The sequence below is a fragment of the Mytilus californianus genome, unplaced genomic scaffold, assembly GCF_021869535.1.
Source record: "Mytilus californianus isolate M0D057914Y unplaced genomic scaffold, xbMytCali1.0.p SCAF_10, whole genome shotgun sequence".
Classification (NCBI taxonomy): Eukaryota; Metazoa; Mollusca; class Bivalvia; order Mytilida; family Mytilidae; genus Mytilus; species Mytilus californianus.
Window position 1 is genome coordinate 839,370 of NW_026262582.1, and position 17,753 is coordinate 857,122.

Below are 17,753 nucleotides of genomic sequence, written 5' to 3' on the forward strand. Positions count from 1 at the left end.
CACGCCCCCTTCACACTGTCACATTTCATGTGTCCATAGGAACACCATGCCCCCCTTTACACTGTCACATTTCATGTGTCCATAGGAACACCACATTTCCATGTGTCCATAGGAACACCATGCCCCCTTCACACTGTCACATTTCATGTGTCCATAGGAACACCGTGCCCCCCTTCACACTGTCACATTTCCATGTGTCCATAGGAACACCATGCCCCCCTTCACACTGTCACATTTCCATGTGTCCATAGGAACACCACGCCCCCTTCACACTGTCACATTTCATGTGTCCATAGGAACACCATGCCCCCCTTTACACTGTCACATTTCATGTGTCCATAGGAACACCACATTTCCATGTGTCCATAGGAACACCATGCCCCCCTTCACACTGTCACATTTCCATGTGTCCATAGGAACACCATGCCCCCCTTCACACTGTCACATTTCATGTGTCCATAGGAACACCATGCCCCCCTTCACACTGTCACATTTCATGTGTCCATAGGAACACCATGCCCCCTTCACACTGTCACATTTCATGTGTCCATAGGAACACCGTGCCCCCCTTCACACTGTCACATTTCCATGTGTCCATAGGAACACCATGCCCCCCTTCACACTGTCACATTTCCATGTGTCCATAGGAACACCACGCCCCCTTCACACTGTCACATTTCATGTGTCCATAGGAACACCATGCCCCCCCCCCCCCTTCACACTGTCACATTTCCATGTGTCCATAGGAACACCATGCCCCCCTTCACACTGTCACATTTCATGTGTCCATAGGAACACCATGCCCCCCTTCACACTGTCACATTTCACGTGTCCATAGGAACACCATGCCCCCCTTCACACTGTCACATTTCACGTGTCCATAGGAACACCATGCCCCCCTTCACACTGTCACATTTCACGTGTCCATAGGAACACCATGCCCCCCTTCACACTGTCACATTTCACGTGTCCATAGGAACACCATGCCCCCCTTCACACTGTCACATTTCACGTGTCCATAGGAACACCATGCCCCCTTCACACTGTCACATTTCCATGTTTCAGGAATCAGGAAATTTTGCCCCAAACCTTAATATGACATATATTAAACAACTCATTTTCATAATAAACCTGTAAACAAAGTTTCAAGTTGATGTGACCACAAACTATCTTAACCCAAATTTTAACCTGAAAGGGGAAGGATAGACAGTATGTGGATTCTAAGTCATCACTAAATTGAGTTCCGACAGAGAGGTGTTTTTCGAAAATCTAATTGAAGTTTAACTGAGTTCATCCTAGGTTTTTGATAGAGTTTAAGTGGCTCAATCTTTATTAGTTTTCTGTCTAGTGTTTTGTCATTTCGTTGTTTTTTCTGCATAGAACTCATTTTGTAATTGCGTTGAACATTTGATCTTTGACAACAAAATCTATGTAAATTGATACCCCACGAATACAATAAAGTAACAGTAAGGTTTCAAGTTGTATAGAACCATTTTTAATTTTTATTTGTAAATTTGCGCCACTAGCGGCATCCCTTAATTTTAACAGAACATTTTAAATGATGAAGAAAAAACATTAAAATATCAAATAAGTTTATTTTTTTTTCTATTTGTCTATCAATAAGATATTTGGCACATTTTGAGTATTATAAATGTATAAGCAATACATTGTCAGCGTTTTGGCCTGCACATAATTAGTAAGTCAGTATTACTGTCACATATACAAAATAAGTCAGTATTAATGTCACATATTCAAAGTAAGTCAGCATTACTGTCACATATCCAAAATAAGTCAGTATTTCTGCCTATGCACAAATAGTAAGTTACTTTTAAAGTTAAATTGTATAGCATTCTGGCCTACATTTAAATAGTTAGTCAGTTTGAGTACTGTAGATTCATTTATTTTCGTTGGTACCAATTTTCATGGATTGAGGAAAACTTGCATTTTCGTGGATATTTAATTTCATGGTTTTAGCAAAGTCTGCATAAATTCCTTTAGAAAATTTGTTATTCGTTGAACATTTAAATTTGTGGTTCCCCTGTACCCATAAAATACACGAAAATTGGTATCCAACGAATAATTATGAATCCATAGTATCACACATGAAGAAATTAGCACCAATAATTTTTTTTAATCTTTTTTGAGATGTCCTGAGAAGCAACGTAATTTATTCTTCACCTAAGTATCGGATTTATCAGACATTTGTATAATACATTTGTAATGGGTGATGGAGCATATGTTCACTTATTCTTTAGTTTCTATTTTTGCTGGTACACAGGAGATAAGGTCTGTTCCTGAAACTAAATGCAAGGAAAAGGGGGGGGGGGGGGGGGGGGGAATGGTAGGCACCATTTTTAGACCCTAACCACCTATAATATTTAAATTTTTCATTTTAATCATGTATTATTCTAACAAAATTCTCAGAAAATGCAACCACCCACAAACAAAGTTAATTTGAATGCCTCACATTCCTCCCCCTCCCCCCAAAACAGTTTTGGAACAGCCCTGATCTAATTTGAACTATGCTTCTTTGCTCATGACAAATACATTCTACTTTTACATCCAATACTTGCTATAAATAATATTAACCTTATGTTGCTCAGAAGCAATAATTGTATACATATTTTCTATGATTTATCATTAGGAAAGTCAGCAATTTTGTCATAAAAAAATACACATACCAATGTTACTGAAGAATAATAAATATACATTTCAGATCATTTTAGAGCAGTCGGATACCTTTATTATATTCAACAAAATTCTGATTAATTTCCAATATTATTACTGACTTTCAATGTCCAATTCCTATAATGAGGGGGGGATTGGAGGGGGTGTCATTTCCCTGAAAAAAAAGCCGAACCCTAACTTCCTGAAAAAAATAAAGCATTCTTTCTTGGATCCCGAAAAAATTTATCATTAATTCCCTTTCCTGAAAATTATGGCCCAATCCTGATATCCCCAAAAAGACCTTTCTGTCCCTCAATGTCTTTAAAATTAAGATTACATAAGGGATCAATTTTCCTCAAGATAGTTCAATATTAAAATCATCAAATATAGAATTAGAAAAATATCTTAACAATAATTAAAGTTTTACTTTCAAAGTAAAAAAAATATTCCCAATGATTTGAATATTCAATGGTCAAATGAGAAACCTGACCGAAGATTAACATTTGACCTTAAATAAAAAATGTGCATGTACAATGTATCCATCTAATGATTCATGCATCAACTTTCAATGTTTTAACAAAAATACATAACAATTAAGTACAATTAAAAACTAAACTGAAAACAAAATAGCAAATACAAAGCAAGAAAATAAAACAAAACTCAATTAAAAATTTTAAAACAAATCATTTCAGGTCACAATTTGTTGTTTCGAATAAGGGAAAAAAGATATAAAAATGAAAAAAAATAAAATGTTTCTGGACGGATCAAAAGGATTTCAAAGTGTCTTTTAACTTCTTACTCCCTTACAAAAATAAACATCCCTACAGCAGCTATTGAAGTTAAGTAATGTACAGAAGCTACCAGCATTCAACAAACACTCTTTAAGGGTAAATTCAGTAAATAAATATGTCATCAGGGACCGCCCATTTGGGGTAGAGCTTTCTGTACAAAACTGAAGTCCTGTGCTCTTCTGATTGGTAGATAATGTTTGTAATAAATATCTTTTGATAGATGGATCAAAACTAGAGTTAAAAAAAATCAAAAAATGAATGCTGTATGCACTAAATTTTTTTACTACAGGGTTGAAAAGTAATGGGGTCAGTAATGGAATTAAGTGTGAATCTACACTGTTTGTAAACAAGGCCATGTGAATGCCTAAAAATGCCGCATGACCCTATGTTTTTATTGTTGCAAAAGATGGGGCTACTTTTTTACTTTAATGAATGATATATGAAAGCCTGTGATTTCTAAAGGTAAATCAGGTATAAATTTAATTCAATACATAGATTAGCATTACAGTCAATGGGAGATTTGTTACTGAATTTACCCCTTTAAGAGTAACTGTACAGTTCTGGTTTGTATTTGAATTAAGGGAATTTTGAACATTATTTGCTGTCTGTCATTTTTTACTAACAATGATTATTGGTTACCTAATGGTCAGTGACAAGTATATCACTAGTGTAATGAAACCTTAATCAATCAAAATTATTTTTGCAAATTATTATAAACTCTAATGTAATGTTGAAAAGGGAGGTTACTCTGGAACATTACCAAAACTAATTTAAAGAAAAAATCAAAAACAGAAAAAACACTTTAAAAAGTATAGTAGACCTAGTTGAAAGAAAAAAATACATATAATATTCCTTGTATATGACTTATAAAATGTCAGAGCACATAAATAAACATTGCACCGTTATAATGAACACATAAAATTTACAACCTTTAAATTCATAAATAACATTGCACATTTCCTTTGGAGACTAAATCATAGTATACTGAAATCATTCATACAATTTGAATATTCATTTCGAAAATGTAATTACAGAAATTAATCATACCTATGCACAGTATGGGCATAACATTTTTGTTTAGCCCTTTCAAAAAACTGCATCATTTGGGGTTGTTCCAAAAAATTGTTTTGGGAGTGGTCAGAAAGTTTTATTCATTTTAACTCTCTAAAACTTATTATGACTGGCCATTAAATTTGTGTTGAATATAAAAGCCTGCCTTGTAGACCTTTTCTTATAAAAAATAATAATGAATTAATCTTATATTGATTAATAGTTCAATATATTGTGGTCAATTAAACTAAGGCCTCCTTAACCAATCAAATGACCTAATCATACCAAAACTAGCCTGAAAGTAAAATCATTAACACTAAAGTTTCATATTTGGTCAACATACAGAATTCTTATTACTTTTTTTTTAAAAGAAATTCTTTTTATCCATATAAGTACATTATAAAGATTTAAGCAGGCTTATTTCATAAACAAGTAAAATATAAAAATTTAAACATACATTATCATACAAATTTAAACTAAACTGTGTTGTTCATAACACAGCTTGCTGCTCGTTTATATCAAACATTGTACAAAGGGAGATAATTCCTATATTTTTTTTGGCACAGAAATCATGAAACACAATCAAAAACAAAATAAAAATTTGGCACACCTATTTATGAATATGTGTAATCAATAAATTTGACAGATCCTATAATTATCAATAGTCTTTAAATACATTGTTATCTATAAACTAATAAATTCAAAAAAAATGTAAAATGCCAGTAAAAATTACCATTATACAAAATATCATAGCACCAACATATCACCGTAGAATTAATCACAGCATAAAAATAAATATAACATCAGTCTATTTCTAAAGATCAGATAAACTAAATTTTAATCAAAGATAGAAATTAAAAAAAAAGTTGCTGATTAATTTTGAAGATTTTGATATACATCATTTTAAACAACTTTCAGATAACTGTTCAGAAGTCTTAAAAGTAGTTCCAATGTATATTAATGGAGATGCATTTTATAAAATAGCAAACATCAAAACTGTTAAAATTTCTGTTTTTGTGGTTTAATATAAATTACTTCTTATCCTCAATCAGTCTGAAGCATTTATCAAAGTCTTTAAAATGTATTGAAAATAAAGGCATGACTCAGAATACTTGAAAACCCCAATGTTATCCTCCGTCCCTTAACCTGTTGACAGAGAAAGCATCTCTTTTTTGCTTTTTTAAGGGATATAAAGGGGCTCTCATAAGGTTTTTATTTTGAAAAATTATTAATCATCATGATGACTGAGGCCAAAATATATATTTAGATTGTTTCCCCTCCCCACTGCACGCTTTGAAAAAAAGATCCAATATCCAATATTTTGCCCTTATAAGTACTTTAAAAATAAAAACAAAAAAATATATCCTGCCTGCACGCCTGGTCTACTCTGAAAAATCAGGGGGGGGAGGAGGAATCACAAATTTTAAATTTAGGCCTGATATCAGAAATATTTACTATTTCAGAGTCTAATGTACTATGCATATACTTTTAGTAAGTAAACTAAAATAAAAATAGCTTTACACTATTGGTAAAATATCCATCATTTAAGATTGTTCAGCTCTTTGTTGTATGATCTCAAATATATTACCCAGAATGCATTAACTATCATACAGCAGTATCTTTTACTTCCTGTTCTAGTTTAGCACCAGCAGAGTCACCACTATTGAATTCAGAGTCCTTTCTTAAATCTGGATTGGATGTAAATATTTTATTAATGGCCGTAGTATCTTGCAGCATGGCTTCTGCAGAAGAACATTTCCTTAATTTCTTCAACTTTAAAGGATTAGGTTCAAATGCTGCAAGTAGTTCATGAAAACTGTGAGGTCTTTCTTGTTCTTCGTTGTCCTGACGTTTTTTCCTTCTAACAACAAAATCAGTTTTATTAAAACGTTCTACATTGGATGGACTAACTTCCTCAGATTCTTTATCTTCTTTTTTATTTTCATCAACCTTTTCCGGACTTGTTGCAGACTGTTTACGTTTCGGATGCCTTGGAGGTTTTGATCCGTGTGTTGATTGCACATTGTCGTCAGACGTTGTAGAAGTTACGTAAAAGTCATCAATTTTATCATCAACATTGTCAAACTTGATATATGACGACCGATTCTTTGTTTTCGTTCCATGTTTTTGTCTGCTGTGTTTAGCTTTCCCTTTGAATTTATCGTTGTCACTTGTAGATTTGGTCATCTTTTCACAACCAACGTAGCGTAAGTCAGGAGCACTTGTTGAATGATCCAGATTAGACTTATGACTTCGCTCATCCTCACTGGAACTGAAGAACTCCATGAGTAGAGCTATCCCTTTTGTTATTGTCTTTCTACGAGCTCTTCTCGACTCTGCTGAGCTCTCACTTGATTCTGAACCTTCCCTTGATTGTCGATCTTTAGACTGAAAGTTTCTCCTTAGTACTGCCACAGGAGGAGACGACGGAGCATTTGTCTGTGTTTCTACTGTCCGTTGAATCATACAAGCTGGCATTGATTTCCTGTGTTGAAGATTGACATTGCGTTTAGCTTTACGTACAAAATGACCATCAGACACGTCCTCCGATTCACTCCCACTTGTTTTAATTACTTTTATCTCCCTTTGTGGGCTTACTAACTTAATATTTGCTGTACTACTAACAACTTTTGGCTCAGAATTTGATGTAGTTTTCAATTTCTGCTTAAAACCAGGCACAGATTTCGATTTCTGCACAAAATCTGTAGCAGTCTTAGGTTTTACTGTGACAGGTCCACGGTAATTTGCAACAGTGTTTGTTTGTGTATTTTTAAAGTTTGTTTTTGATTGGTTGTCTCCATTCTTTTTATTTTTGACACCAACTAATGCAGAAAAAGAGCCTGAACTGACGGTAAACACTTCTGACTTTTGAACATCACGACATGTGTTTGGCTTTGTAGCCATTTTAGCATCCTTCAATTTACTTTCAAACTTTTGACTGATATTTTTATCGGCCGTATTATCAGAACTTTTACGAAATTCATCAAGAAAGGACTCAATAGTGGTTTCAATCTCTGCTGCATGATGGGAAGGTTTAGATGGTGTATCATCTTTCGAAACTTCATCTAACAATGTCTGAAATGACTTTGTTATGTCATCAAATTCTTTCTGTGTTTGTTGATCGATCTGTGCTGCAGTGTCTTCTTGATAATGTCCAAAACCGGAATCTGATTTGTTCCTACGTATCTGTGCAAGGGGTATATGATGTCCTTGGGAAGGCAAAGTCTGACTGTGACTCATAGAGTCCATTGTCGGTTCTGTTAGTTTGGGATCGTCCAGATGTAGACCATAATATATCCTATCAAGTTCAGTCAACGCCTCATTTAACTTTGCCCTTTGTCGGTCTTGTTCTTCTTTGGTATGGATATTAGGGGGAGTTTTTACAGGTTCTGTTGGGGCAAATTTCCTGAGTGCAGATAAAATGGAATCCAATCTATTTTCGTCCGCATCCACAATTTTACATTTAATCTGAGACAACTTATCTTCCACATCCCGAGCCAGGTTTTGTAAATCTTCTATTGATTGGTTGAATTGTTTTTCAGTATCGGCAAAACTTGATGCGACAGATTTCTGACTTAGAGTATCATCAGTTTCTGATTGTTGGTCAAATGCCAGACCAGTGTTCATCAGCCTCTCTTTCAATACTGATGGATCAAGCTGATAATTTCCATTAATTATATAAGGAAATTGTGTTATGTCTGGATTAATTGGAATTTGTTGATTATTTTGATAAAAAGTCATATTTTGATTTGATTGGTTAATATTTTGATTAAATTGATTTGATTGGTTAATATTTGGATTCTGTTGATTTGATGACTTATATAAGTGTTGCCCTTTCCAATTTTGATGTGATGTGTTCTGAGTAAATGGTATCTGATGCACCTGATTTGGGATCTGTGAACTTGGGTGCACCTGGTTTGGCATCTGTGAACTTGGGTGCACCTGATTTGGTATCTGGGAACTAGGGTGCACATGATTTATCCTTTGTTGACCTGTTTGTGGCTGACTTTTCATTTGAGAATGAGCTACTTGTTGATAAGTTGGGTAAATCCACTGAACATTTTGTTGAGGATTGTTAGTCTGCTTTTGCTGCTGAGGGACCATGAGATTTCTCTGTTGATCAAAATATTTCTGACTAACATGCTGACCAGCGTTTGTTTGGATATTATTTTGCTTTATTTTTTCAATCGGTATATTTCTAACGATATTTTTTGGCACATTTGGCGAATGAACGGAGGATGAAGAAGCTGAGCTGTCCACAGCCTGATTTCTCTGTGGTGCTGGTGTTTTCTTCTGTAAAGAAGATCGTATATCATCAAGTACCTCGTCTAGAGCCTCAATACTACTTTTTGCAGCCACAGCTAATTTAAGTGGCTGAATTGTTGGAGTATGAAAGACTTTAGGTTTTGGTTGAATGGTTGTAGAAGCTGTTTGAACAGGTCGAGTAGAAGTTACAATTGTTGGAGCATAAGATGGGCATGAGTGAGTTTGGTTAACAGGTGGAGACAACTCTTGTGATCTGTTAGGTGGAGACAACTCTTGTACAGGAAACTGGAAAGCTTGACTATTTCTTACAACAAATGTTTCACTGCCATCTACATTCTGAGCCGCAATCAGATCATCAAAGCTTGTCATTTGCTCTATCTGTTTCCAGAAAGGATCTTCATGGAACGGTATAGTTTGTAATGTTCTAGCTTTAACACGTTCTATACTAACTGGTCCCTGACCACTCTCTAGTTTAGGAGACCAGACATCAGATTTTGTATCAGCTTGTGATGAGCTGTGTATATTTGTCCTTGGTAACGATTGTGATTTCTGTATTTTTATAGAGGATACTTTTGCCACCTGAACAGGATTTTGAATCTCTATATTTTGGGTAGTATTTCCAGTAAATTTATACTGTCGTCTTTGACGTAACGGTGTAGATATGAGTGGAGTTGTATTTTCTGTAACGTCAGTACTCTCGTTACCACTAGCGTCAGAATTAAATTTTCTACGTAGATCCTTCACGGATTCACTTTTAATTTCTTGTAATTCTGACAACTCCTCCTCAAACCTGGACAAACGTGACTGCTTCACATCTTCCACTTCCATATTTTTTGGAGTTGGTGGCCAAACTTTAGTTGTATTCTCTTCAATAACATCACCTTGACCTTTGTCTCCATCTGACTCTTTTGAACTTGATCTCCTGATCACTTTTGCTCTTTTTTGAATATTTACAGGTTCATAAGTTGTCCTTACATTTTCTTGTTCTATTTTTGGTTGTTGGACAACCCTAAACAAACGGTGTGCGTTAGTTTCTGCCGATTGTACTTTGGATTCCATTTGTACAGGGGCAGTGACTGACTGTCTCTGTGGCTGTGGTTGATGAGCTACAGATTTTGTAACTGTAACAGATATTGAAGATACAACACTAGGGGGCACTTTTGCAGTCCATGAATCAGGAATGCCTCCTTCTGATTCCATAATAGTTGTCAGAGGAACGGGAGATTTAGATTCAGTCGATGTTGGAGGAGTGTTTTTCTTTTTCATAAATTTTTCCCACTTTTTAATTCGGTCTGTCACTTCAATATCATAGTCCACATCTGAGAACATTCCCCCCTCTACAGCTGATGCTGAGAGGCTCATTATATTTGGAATTTGATTTGACTGCGGAAACTTTTGTGGGGGATAATAATTTGGGTTCTGTTCAGGGAAATAGTTTGGTGTTCTGAACGTTTTTGTGTAATTCACCCCTAATTCTCCCCAATTTAACTGACTATCAGATTTCGACATATCTTCCATATTTGAAAGTTCGGCTGTTGTTCGTCTAGGAAGATAAGGGCTGTGAGAAGCAGACTGGAATTTCCTTTCAACTTTCGGGACACTATTTTGAAATATATATTCCTGACTTGGCGGTAAGGTGTATGCAGACGGTGGTGTACTAGACTCTGACGTACTATATGATAACCTATCGTACTGACTTGACTGTATGCTATGGTTATCAGGCTGTTGTTCTTTAGATGAAGGTATTTGCAATCTTAACTTGACCTCATTTTGAAAAGCACTTTCTCGTGGTGCCTTTGTACTGTCTAAAGAAGTTGACCTTCGTTTTTCGACCTTGTTATAAATATCACTTTGTTGTGTCGGAAACATTCGCGGTTGACTCGCAGAAATCTTCTTTAATTTCCCACTCTCCATTTCACTTTCCAGATATTGAATGTTTGACTCAATCAATTCATCCAGAGAATCGTCACTATGTGACTTACGTTTATTTCTCCCTTTCTCAATTATCTTTTTTACAGGAATTTCTTGATAAGGCTTAGAATCAATATAATTAGATTTCACATTACTATTACTATCCTGGTTTCCATAGTAACCACTTTGATGTAAATTATTATTATTATTTTGGAAATTCCATGTAAATTCCCCGTTAGGTCCTTGGTTTGGTTTTCCTTGATAATAAGTCATTGGCTGCGGTTTTCCTTGATAGTAATTTACATCAGTCGGCTGTGGATTATAATTGGAAAAGTTTGTTTCCTGTTTCGGTATTTTTCTATATGGTCCTTGTCCTTGACTCACTTTATTTGATGTCTGAATATTTTGGTTACTACGGTGATCCTGAGTGAATCTAGTGTCATCTGGATGTTTATTTACATTCCCTTGTATGAGCTGTGATGAAAAACTGCCTTGACCTGGACCAATAGGCCTTAATGTAATTTGTTCAGATGTGGATGAAGACTCATTTTCTTTATTTTGATGAATTTCTGCTGCAAGCCTTTCCTACAAAAGAAATAAATATTGAAAAAAAGTGTCTTTTTATTCTGTAAAATATTTGCATAGGGCTTATTTTCGATTTATATATTATTTTATATTTGATTGTCTTTCTTTGGTTTAAGTGGTATAAGCTGTCTCACTGATGTATAAACTTATCTCCTGTTAAAGATATCAGGTATATTTATTCCAAACTTGCCTAGCCTGGGGGTGGTTTAGAGATATACATCTGGTATAGACACATGTTCAGTGGCAGATCCAGGGGGTGGGGTTTCTGGGGGTTGGAACACTCATTTTTTTTTTACGATCAATGCTATTGAATGGGGACATATGGCTGGAACCCCCTCTTTTAAAAATGGCTGGATCCACCCCTGCATGTTTATTGTTGAAGATGGCGTATTGACTTCTAGATGTCTACTCAATTTGTTTGTGTTGTTTGGTTGCTGTCTCATTTTTCTACATCTCCATTTGTTCATATCGTATGTAGAAATTTGCATATCATTTTTTAGCTATCAATCTAGTTTTCAGATTCTTCTGTACAATTTACAAATGATGAATTTTATTTGTGGTGCAAACGATATGAGCAACATTCAGATATTTAAGATACTGGTAATAGGTTGAAACATTATATACACAATGACGACAAACCTACTTTAATAATGACCCATTGATAAAGGGTTTAAATTTGTTTTAAACTTTTACCTTTTACATCAATTTGTTATAAAGGAAATTATATTTCTCTTAAGATCAAAATTCCATGTTTTTAAGAGATTGAAAAAAAACATGCAGTTATCTCCCTTACATCTGTACTTGAAACTTGCTCCACAAATATAACAGTATTTTCTGTTATTTATAATTAACATTTCTAAAAAAACCCACATCTGTTATATTATTTAACCATAATGTATCTTTTTTATTCTCCATTGAGTTGGTTGGTCAGAATCGGAAAATCAAATCAATATCTTATTTTCAAAGAGTACAGTTTTCTCAGCAGGATAGAAAACATTTTCTAACGTATCACTACTGATACATAACCTGCAGCAACTGGACATGTTTTATCAAAATTTCCACATTAATCCTTTGCTAATACTAAATTTTGAGAATGTTTTTAACAGATTTATGGTATAAAATACCTGCCAACTTTTCAAATTCTCAATGGAGGATTTGAAGCACAAGAGGACCTAATGCTCCCTTATATTGTTATAAGTATTCTTACTCTACTACTATGTTGTTTGAATGAGTATATATTTGCTTAAATACCCTTTTAACTCACGTGAATGCATGTTTTGAGGCGTTCAGTTTATCCAATAAAGATTTTCAAATTTCAGGTCAACACCTCTCATGGGGGATATCCATAAATGGGGATAGTTGGCAGGTCTGGTATAATTGGACATTTTTTTTCATTGTATTTACATTATGTTTAAGTCCTGTTTTAATAAAACAAAAATTTTATCTAAATTGTCAGTAAGATGGCTAAAAATAAACCTCAGGAGTAAAAAGTGAAAGTCAGGAGCCTGTAATTAAGTGGTTATTGTTGGTTGCTGTCTATCATTTTAGTTTGTTGTTTTTGTTGTTTGAATTGTATTACTTTTTGTCAAATATGGGTCTTTTACAGGTTAATAGTATGGTATGGGTTTTACTCATTGCTGAAGGCTATACAGTGATCTATAGTTGTTTAAATCTACATAAACTTGTCTCTGGTGGATAGTTGTCTCATTGTCAATTAAAAAACATCTCCATATTTTCATATAACTTGTACATTTTACCATTAGTGACTTTTCTATCTTTATTGTGTTGTTAGATTGCTGTCTTATTGACACATACCTCATATATTACTTCATTCATTCTAAATATCCCCTCCCTTTAATCTTCAGCAACTAATACATGCAAATCATGATTGTAATTTTTCCAAACAATAATCTACCAACCAAATGGATTTTCTGTAAATCAAAGTCATCCAGTCTATCTGGCAGTTTTGATGATAATTTAGCTCCTTGTAATGCTCGCTGACGTAATCTGGAAATCCTGAATTCTGGAGAATTTAGTTCTTCATCTGAGGTCACTGTTATGTCAACCCGTTTTTTCCTCATTTCTTCCAATCTTTTATATTTCTCCTTTTGTGAGCCCCGATCAACATTTTCCTTATTTCCCTGAAGATCAAGGTAATTTGGTCTTCCATGATACCCGTTTTCTAAATTATTTCCAAGTGATTTTCTTTTTTCAGTTTTCCGAGCCTGTTTAACCATATTTGGATTCCTTATCCATTTTTTCTGAAGTGTTTCTTCCGAATCACTTGAACTAGTTTTAATGTCTGGGAAACCTCCTTCATCTGATTGAGGCTCATTATACAATGAATGCCTGCTCTGCTGATCAACTGGTTCCTTGCTGTAACTTCCACTTCTTCCCTTTGAACTGTTCCCATCTTTTTTATTACTAGAGTTACGTCCCTTTAATCTACCCTCACTTCTAGACCTCCTTTTGGCGTCCTGTGTCACCTGATTTTTACTGTCATTGCGACCAGCCCTCTGAGGTCGCCTGTCTGCCATAATGACATCATCTGGAGTGTCAGTTCCAGTAATAGTTACAGTGTCATTTAAAGATTGCTCAGAATGGTGGATATCTGAAGGATCAGAAAAAAATCATACATTATATATATTGATCAAAATCCTATACAGACAAAAACTGGTACCTATACCTAAGCTTCAATGAAATGAATCCTGTCTAATATTGGAGACAGATATTAGTGCATTGTACAATATCAATGCAATCAGTGTTTATAATAGACAATGAGACTTTTACCTTATGTATTTTTGTTATTTGTTTTTTGTGCTTTTTACTTTTTTGATTCAGATGTCATTGATGATTCTTCTGTGGACGAAAGATGCTTCTGGTGTACAAATTTTAATCCCGGTATCTATGATGAGTTTATTTACTAAGGATCCCCCAAAGAGCTCATGTACCAGTAGCATTCTAATATTTTTAGAAAAATATATACAAATCAATCATATACGAATTATTCCAATCATTTCTGGGCATTGTTGTCTTATCTTAATCATCATCAGTTAACCCATCTTTCCCCATTTCTGATTGATATGGTAACAGTATAAAGCTCCCTATATGTGTCATATACTGGCAATGTTACCAGTGTATGAACAGGTAAAAAGAAGGAAAATAGATCTCTCAATCATCAAAGTTCCTGATAACATGTAGATTAACAAGTAAACACGTTACATAGATGTTGATAATACATATCAATGTTTTATAGAAGATATGCAGCAAGAGTCCACACTGAGATTCCAATTCAATTTACATCATAAAAACAAACTATGATCTTAGAATAGTTCTGTACTTGGCAGGAAACAGACTGATACTTTTGGCATACATTCTACATCTACTTGTTCAACTCATAATTTGAAAATCAAAATTATATTTTAAAGCAAAACTCTTGACATAAGAAGATGTGAGGTATACACCTTGACTACCCATGAGGGTCTTGCACGGTCGGTAGGTATGTGTCAACTAGCCCATACTATAGATAAACTGTTGACACAGAGATATGTCTGGCCTCTTTGTTACTTTGATAGTTAAATGCAAATGTTGAAATTAAAATAGCAATCCTTCAACATGTAAATTGTGCAAAATACTTAAAGTCAATGAACCATGACTGAAGGTACAGAGCCAAATAATATCACTGGAAATAAGATATGTCAATGCTTGTACTGTGGAATTGTTATTATTCGTTGGATACCAATTTCGTGGATTTCGTGGTTACCTGGGAACCATAAATTCCAATGTCCAACGAATTACAAATTTTCTAAAGGAATATATGCAGACTTTGGCAAAACTATGAAATCAAATATCCACGAAAACGAAAGTTTTCCTCAATCCACGAAAACTGGTACCCACAAAAATAAATGAATTCACAGTACCTCTACATACCAAATATTGTTGAGCAACTTATGATGTCATATCAATGATATCTGATATGCAGTTGTTATCACAAACTTAAACATGTTAAATATGCAAAAGTTTCAAAGTCAATAGACCATGACTGAGGCAGCAGGGCCAACTAATCTCTATGGAAATGAGATATGCCAATGCTTATATAACTGCATACAAAATATCAAAGACTTATCATAAGTGGTTCCTCTTAAACTGACACAAAGCCATGTTTTTCTCCGACTGTTTATGACGTCTTTACACTAAATACATTGGAGGTTGGATGTGTACTGATTGATATTTTAGTCTTAGATGCATGATTTTTTTCATTAGTTGTTATTGGCTTTCCACTAGCTGTCAGTAACTGCAAGTACTCTCAGATCTGCACTTTTAAAAGTGTCTTTCTGTTGTGTGGATGTACAAGTACCCATCCACGTCCACTCTGTGTTTTTGTTAGATGTATTTCTATTTGTATCCATGTGATGAGTTAATCCTTTTCCAGATGATTTTTATAGTTTGTTCTTATGTTTTACTGTTACACCACTGTCCATGGTTAGGGGGAGGGTTGGCGCCTTCAAAAAAGTTTAACCCCTCCACATTCTGTCTGTGCCTGTCCCAAGTCAGGAGCCTGTAATTCAGTGGTTGTCATTTGTTGCTGTGTAACATATTTGTTTTTCGTTCATTATTTTGTACATAAATTAGGCCGTTAGTTTTCTCGTTTGAATTGTTTTACATTTGTAATTTTGGGGCCTTTAATAGCTGACTATGCGGTATGGGCTTTGCTCATTGTTGAAGGCCGTACAGTGACCTATAGTTGTTAATTTCTGTGTCATTTGGTCTCTTGTGGAGAGTTGTCTCATTGGCAATCATACCACATCTTCTTATTTCTATAACTAATCACAAACTTTAACATGTAAATTATGAAAAAGTTTCATAGTTAGTAGACCATGACTGAGGGGGCGGCCAAATTATCTTCATAGAAATGAGATGTGCCAATGCTTATACAATTGAATATCGAATTTCATTGATTTTCCTCTAGTGTTTCCCCTGAAACTGACCTTATCACAAAAATGTTGACACTAGCGCTGGAAACATTATACTTTAGTCATGCTTTTTGACTCTGTCAAGGCAAAACATAAAATTTGTTTGGTTTTCCTGTTGAATTGTACCACATTTTGTCATATCAGGTCCTTTTATAATGTTGACCTATAGTTTCTTACATCAATATTGTTTGGTCTCTGGTGTATAGCTTTCTCATTGGCAATCATACCACATCTTCTTATTGTTATAAAGGGTAACATACAGTTTTGAACAATAACAGGTATCTAGGGTAAAGGTTTGCACCTGTTTAAACGTTTAAAACCCGCTGCATTTTTATGCATCTGTCCTAAGTCAGGAGCCTGTTGTTCAGTGGTTGTCGTTTGTAGGTGTGGTTCATAAGTGTTTCTCATTTTTTATATAGATTAGACTGTTGGTTTTCCTGTTTGAATTGTTTTACACTAGTCATTTTGGGGCCTTTTATAGCTGACTATGCGGTATGGGCTTTGCTCATTGTTGAGGCCTTACGGTGACCTATAGTTGTTAATTTCTGTGTCATTTGGTCTCTGGCGTATAGCTTTCTCATTGGCAATCATACCACATCTTTTTATTGTTATAAAGGACATCTAGAGGGTTACATACAGTTTTAAGCAAGAAGCAGGTATCTATGCAATATAACATGTAAGCTCTAAAGCCCTTGTCAATCTGACCTGCTACTGTTTCTAGCTGAGTAGATTCTATCGAGGGTGTTGGTGTTGGCGGTGGCTGTGCTTTGTTTGTCTGTGTTTTAGTTTGGTTTATGGACTCTGTATTTGATGCTAGGCTAGATTTTGATCCTCTTATCTGCTGTCCTGATGTCTTGTTTCCATGGTGATGTTTAGAGCCTAGACTTTTCAGTTTCTCATCAGCACTCTGAAAAAGAAATAAAGCCTTAAAGTTAGTTTGACATAATATTAGTGACCACCCAGTGTCCAATATATTTTCTGTCTGACAAAAGTTTCCCTGGACTGTTCGTCATAAACAATTCCATGATATCAGTTCCTGTTGGAACATATATTCTATACTGTTTATTCCTTTGGAACAAATTCTGTAAATTTTTTTTCCAGTGGAAATAATAATCCAGAATATTTTCCCCTTTTGAAACTTTAATTATGAAGGAAATTTTCTTTCATGACAACAACACATAGTGACTATCATTTCTTTGTCATTCAGAATACCCCATTTTTCAATAAGACAGAATAACTGCAGTTTAGGGAGCTACCATTTGATTTTTATGGGGGGGCTAGGATGAAAAATTTTGTCCTGCATTTTTTTTTTAGTTGTAATCTCTGTCCTGCTTTTTATTTTTCACTCTATTCGGTCCTGCCTTTTTTTTATTAGTTTATCCTGACTTTTTTTACATAAATTTTCATCCTGCCTTTTTTTTTTTGCCAAGTTGCTCATCCTGCCTTTTTTTTTTACTCAAAACTCCTGTCCTGCCTTTTTCTTTTCAAATTTCATCCTTAGTTAGCCCTC

At 34.7% G+C, this 17,753-nt stretch overlaps 1 protein-coding gene across 1 annotated transcript; it reads right to left on the bottom strand.

Moving 5' to 3' along the window:
• Positions 1 to 1,575: 1,575 nt before the first annotated feature.
• Positions 1,576 to 17,148, bottom strand: LOC127717440 (uncharacterized). The gene is made up of 3 exons (XM_052223080.1): positions 16,949 to 17,148; positions 13,190 to 13,881; positions 1,576 to 11,270 (listed from the first exon to the last, which is right to left on the bottom strand). Exons 2-3 carry the CDS (start codon positions 13,805 to 13,807, stop codon positions 6,114 to 6,116), a joined length of 5,775 nt encoding a protein of 1,924 aa, XP_052079040.1. The 5' UTR covers positions 13,808 to 13,881; positions 16,949 to 17,148; the 3' UTR covers positions 1,576 to 6,113.
• Between the last annotated feature and the right edge of the window lie 605 nt (positions 17,149 to 17,753).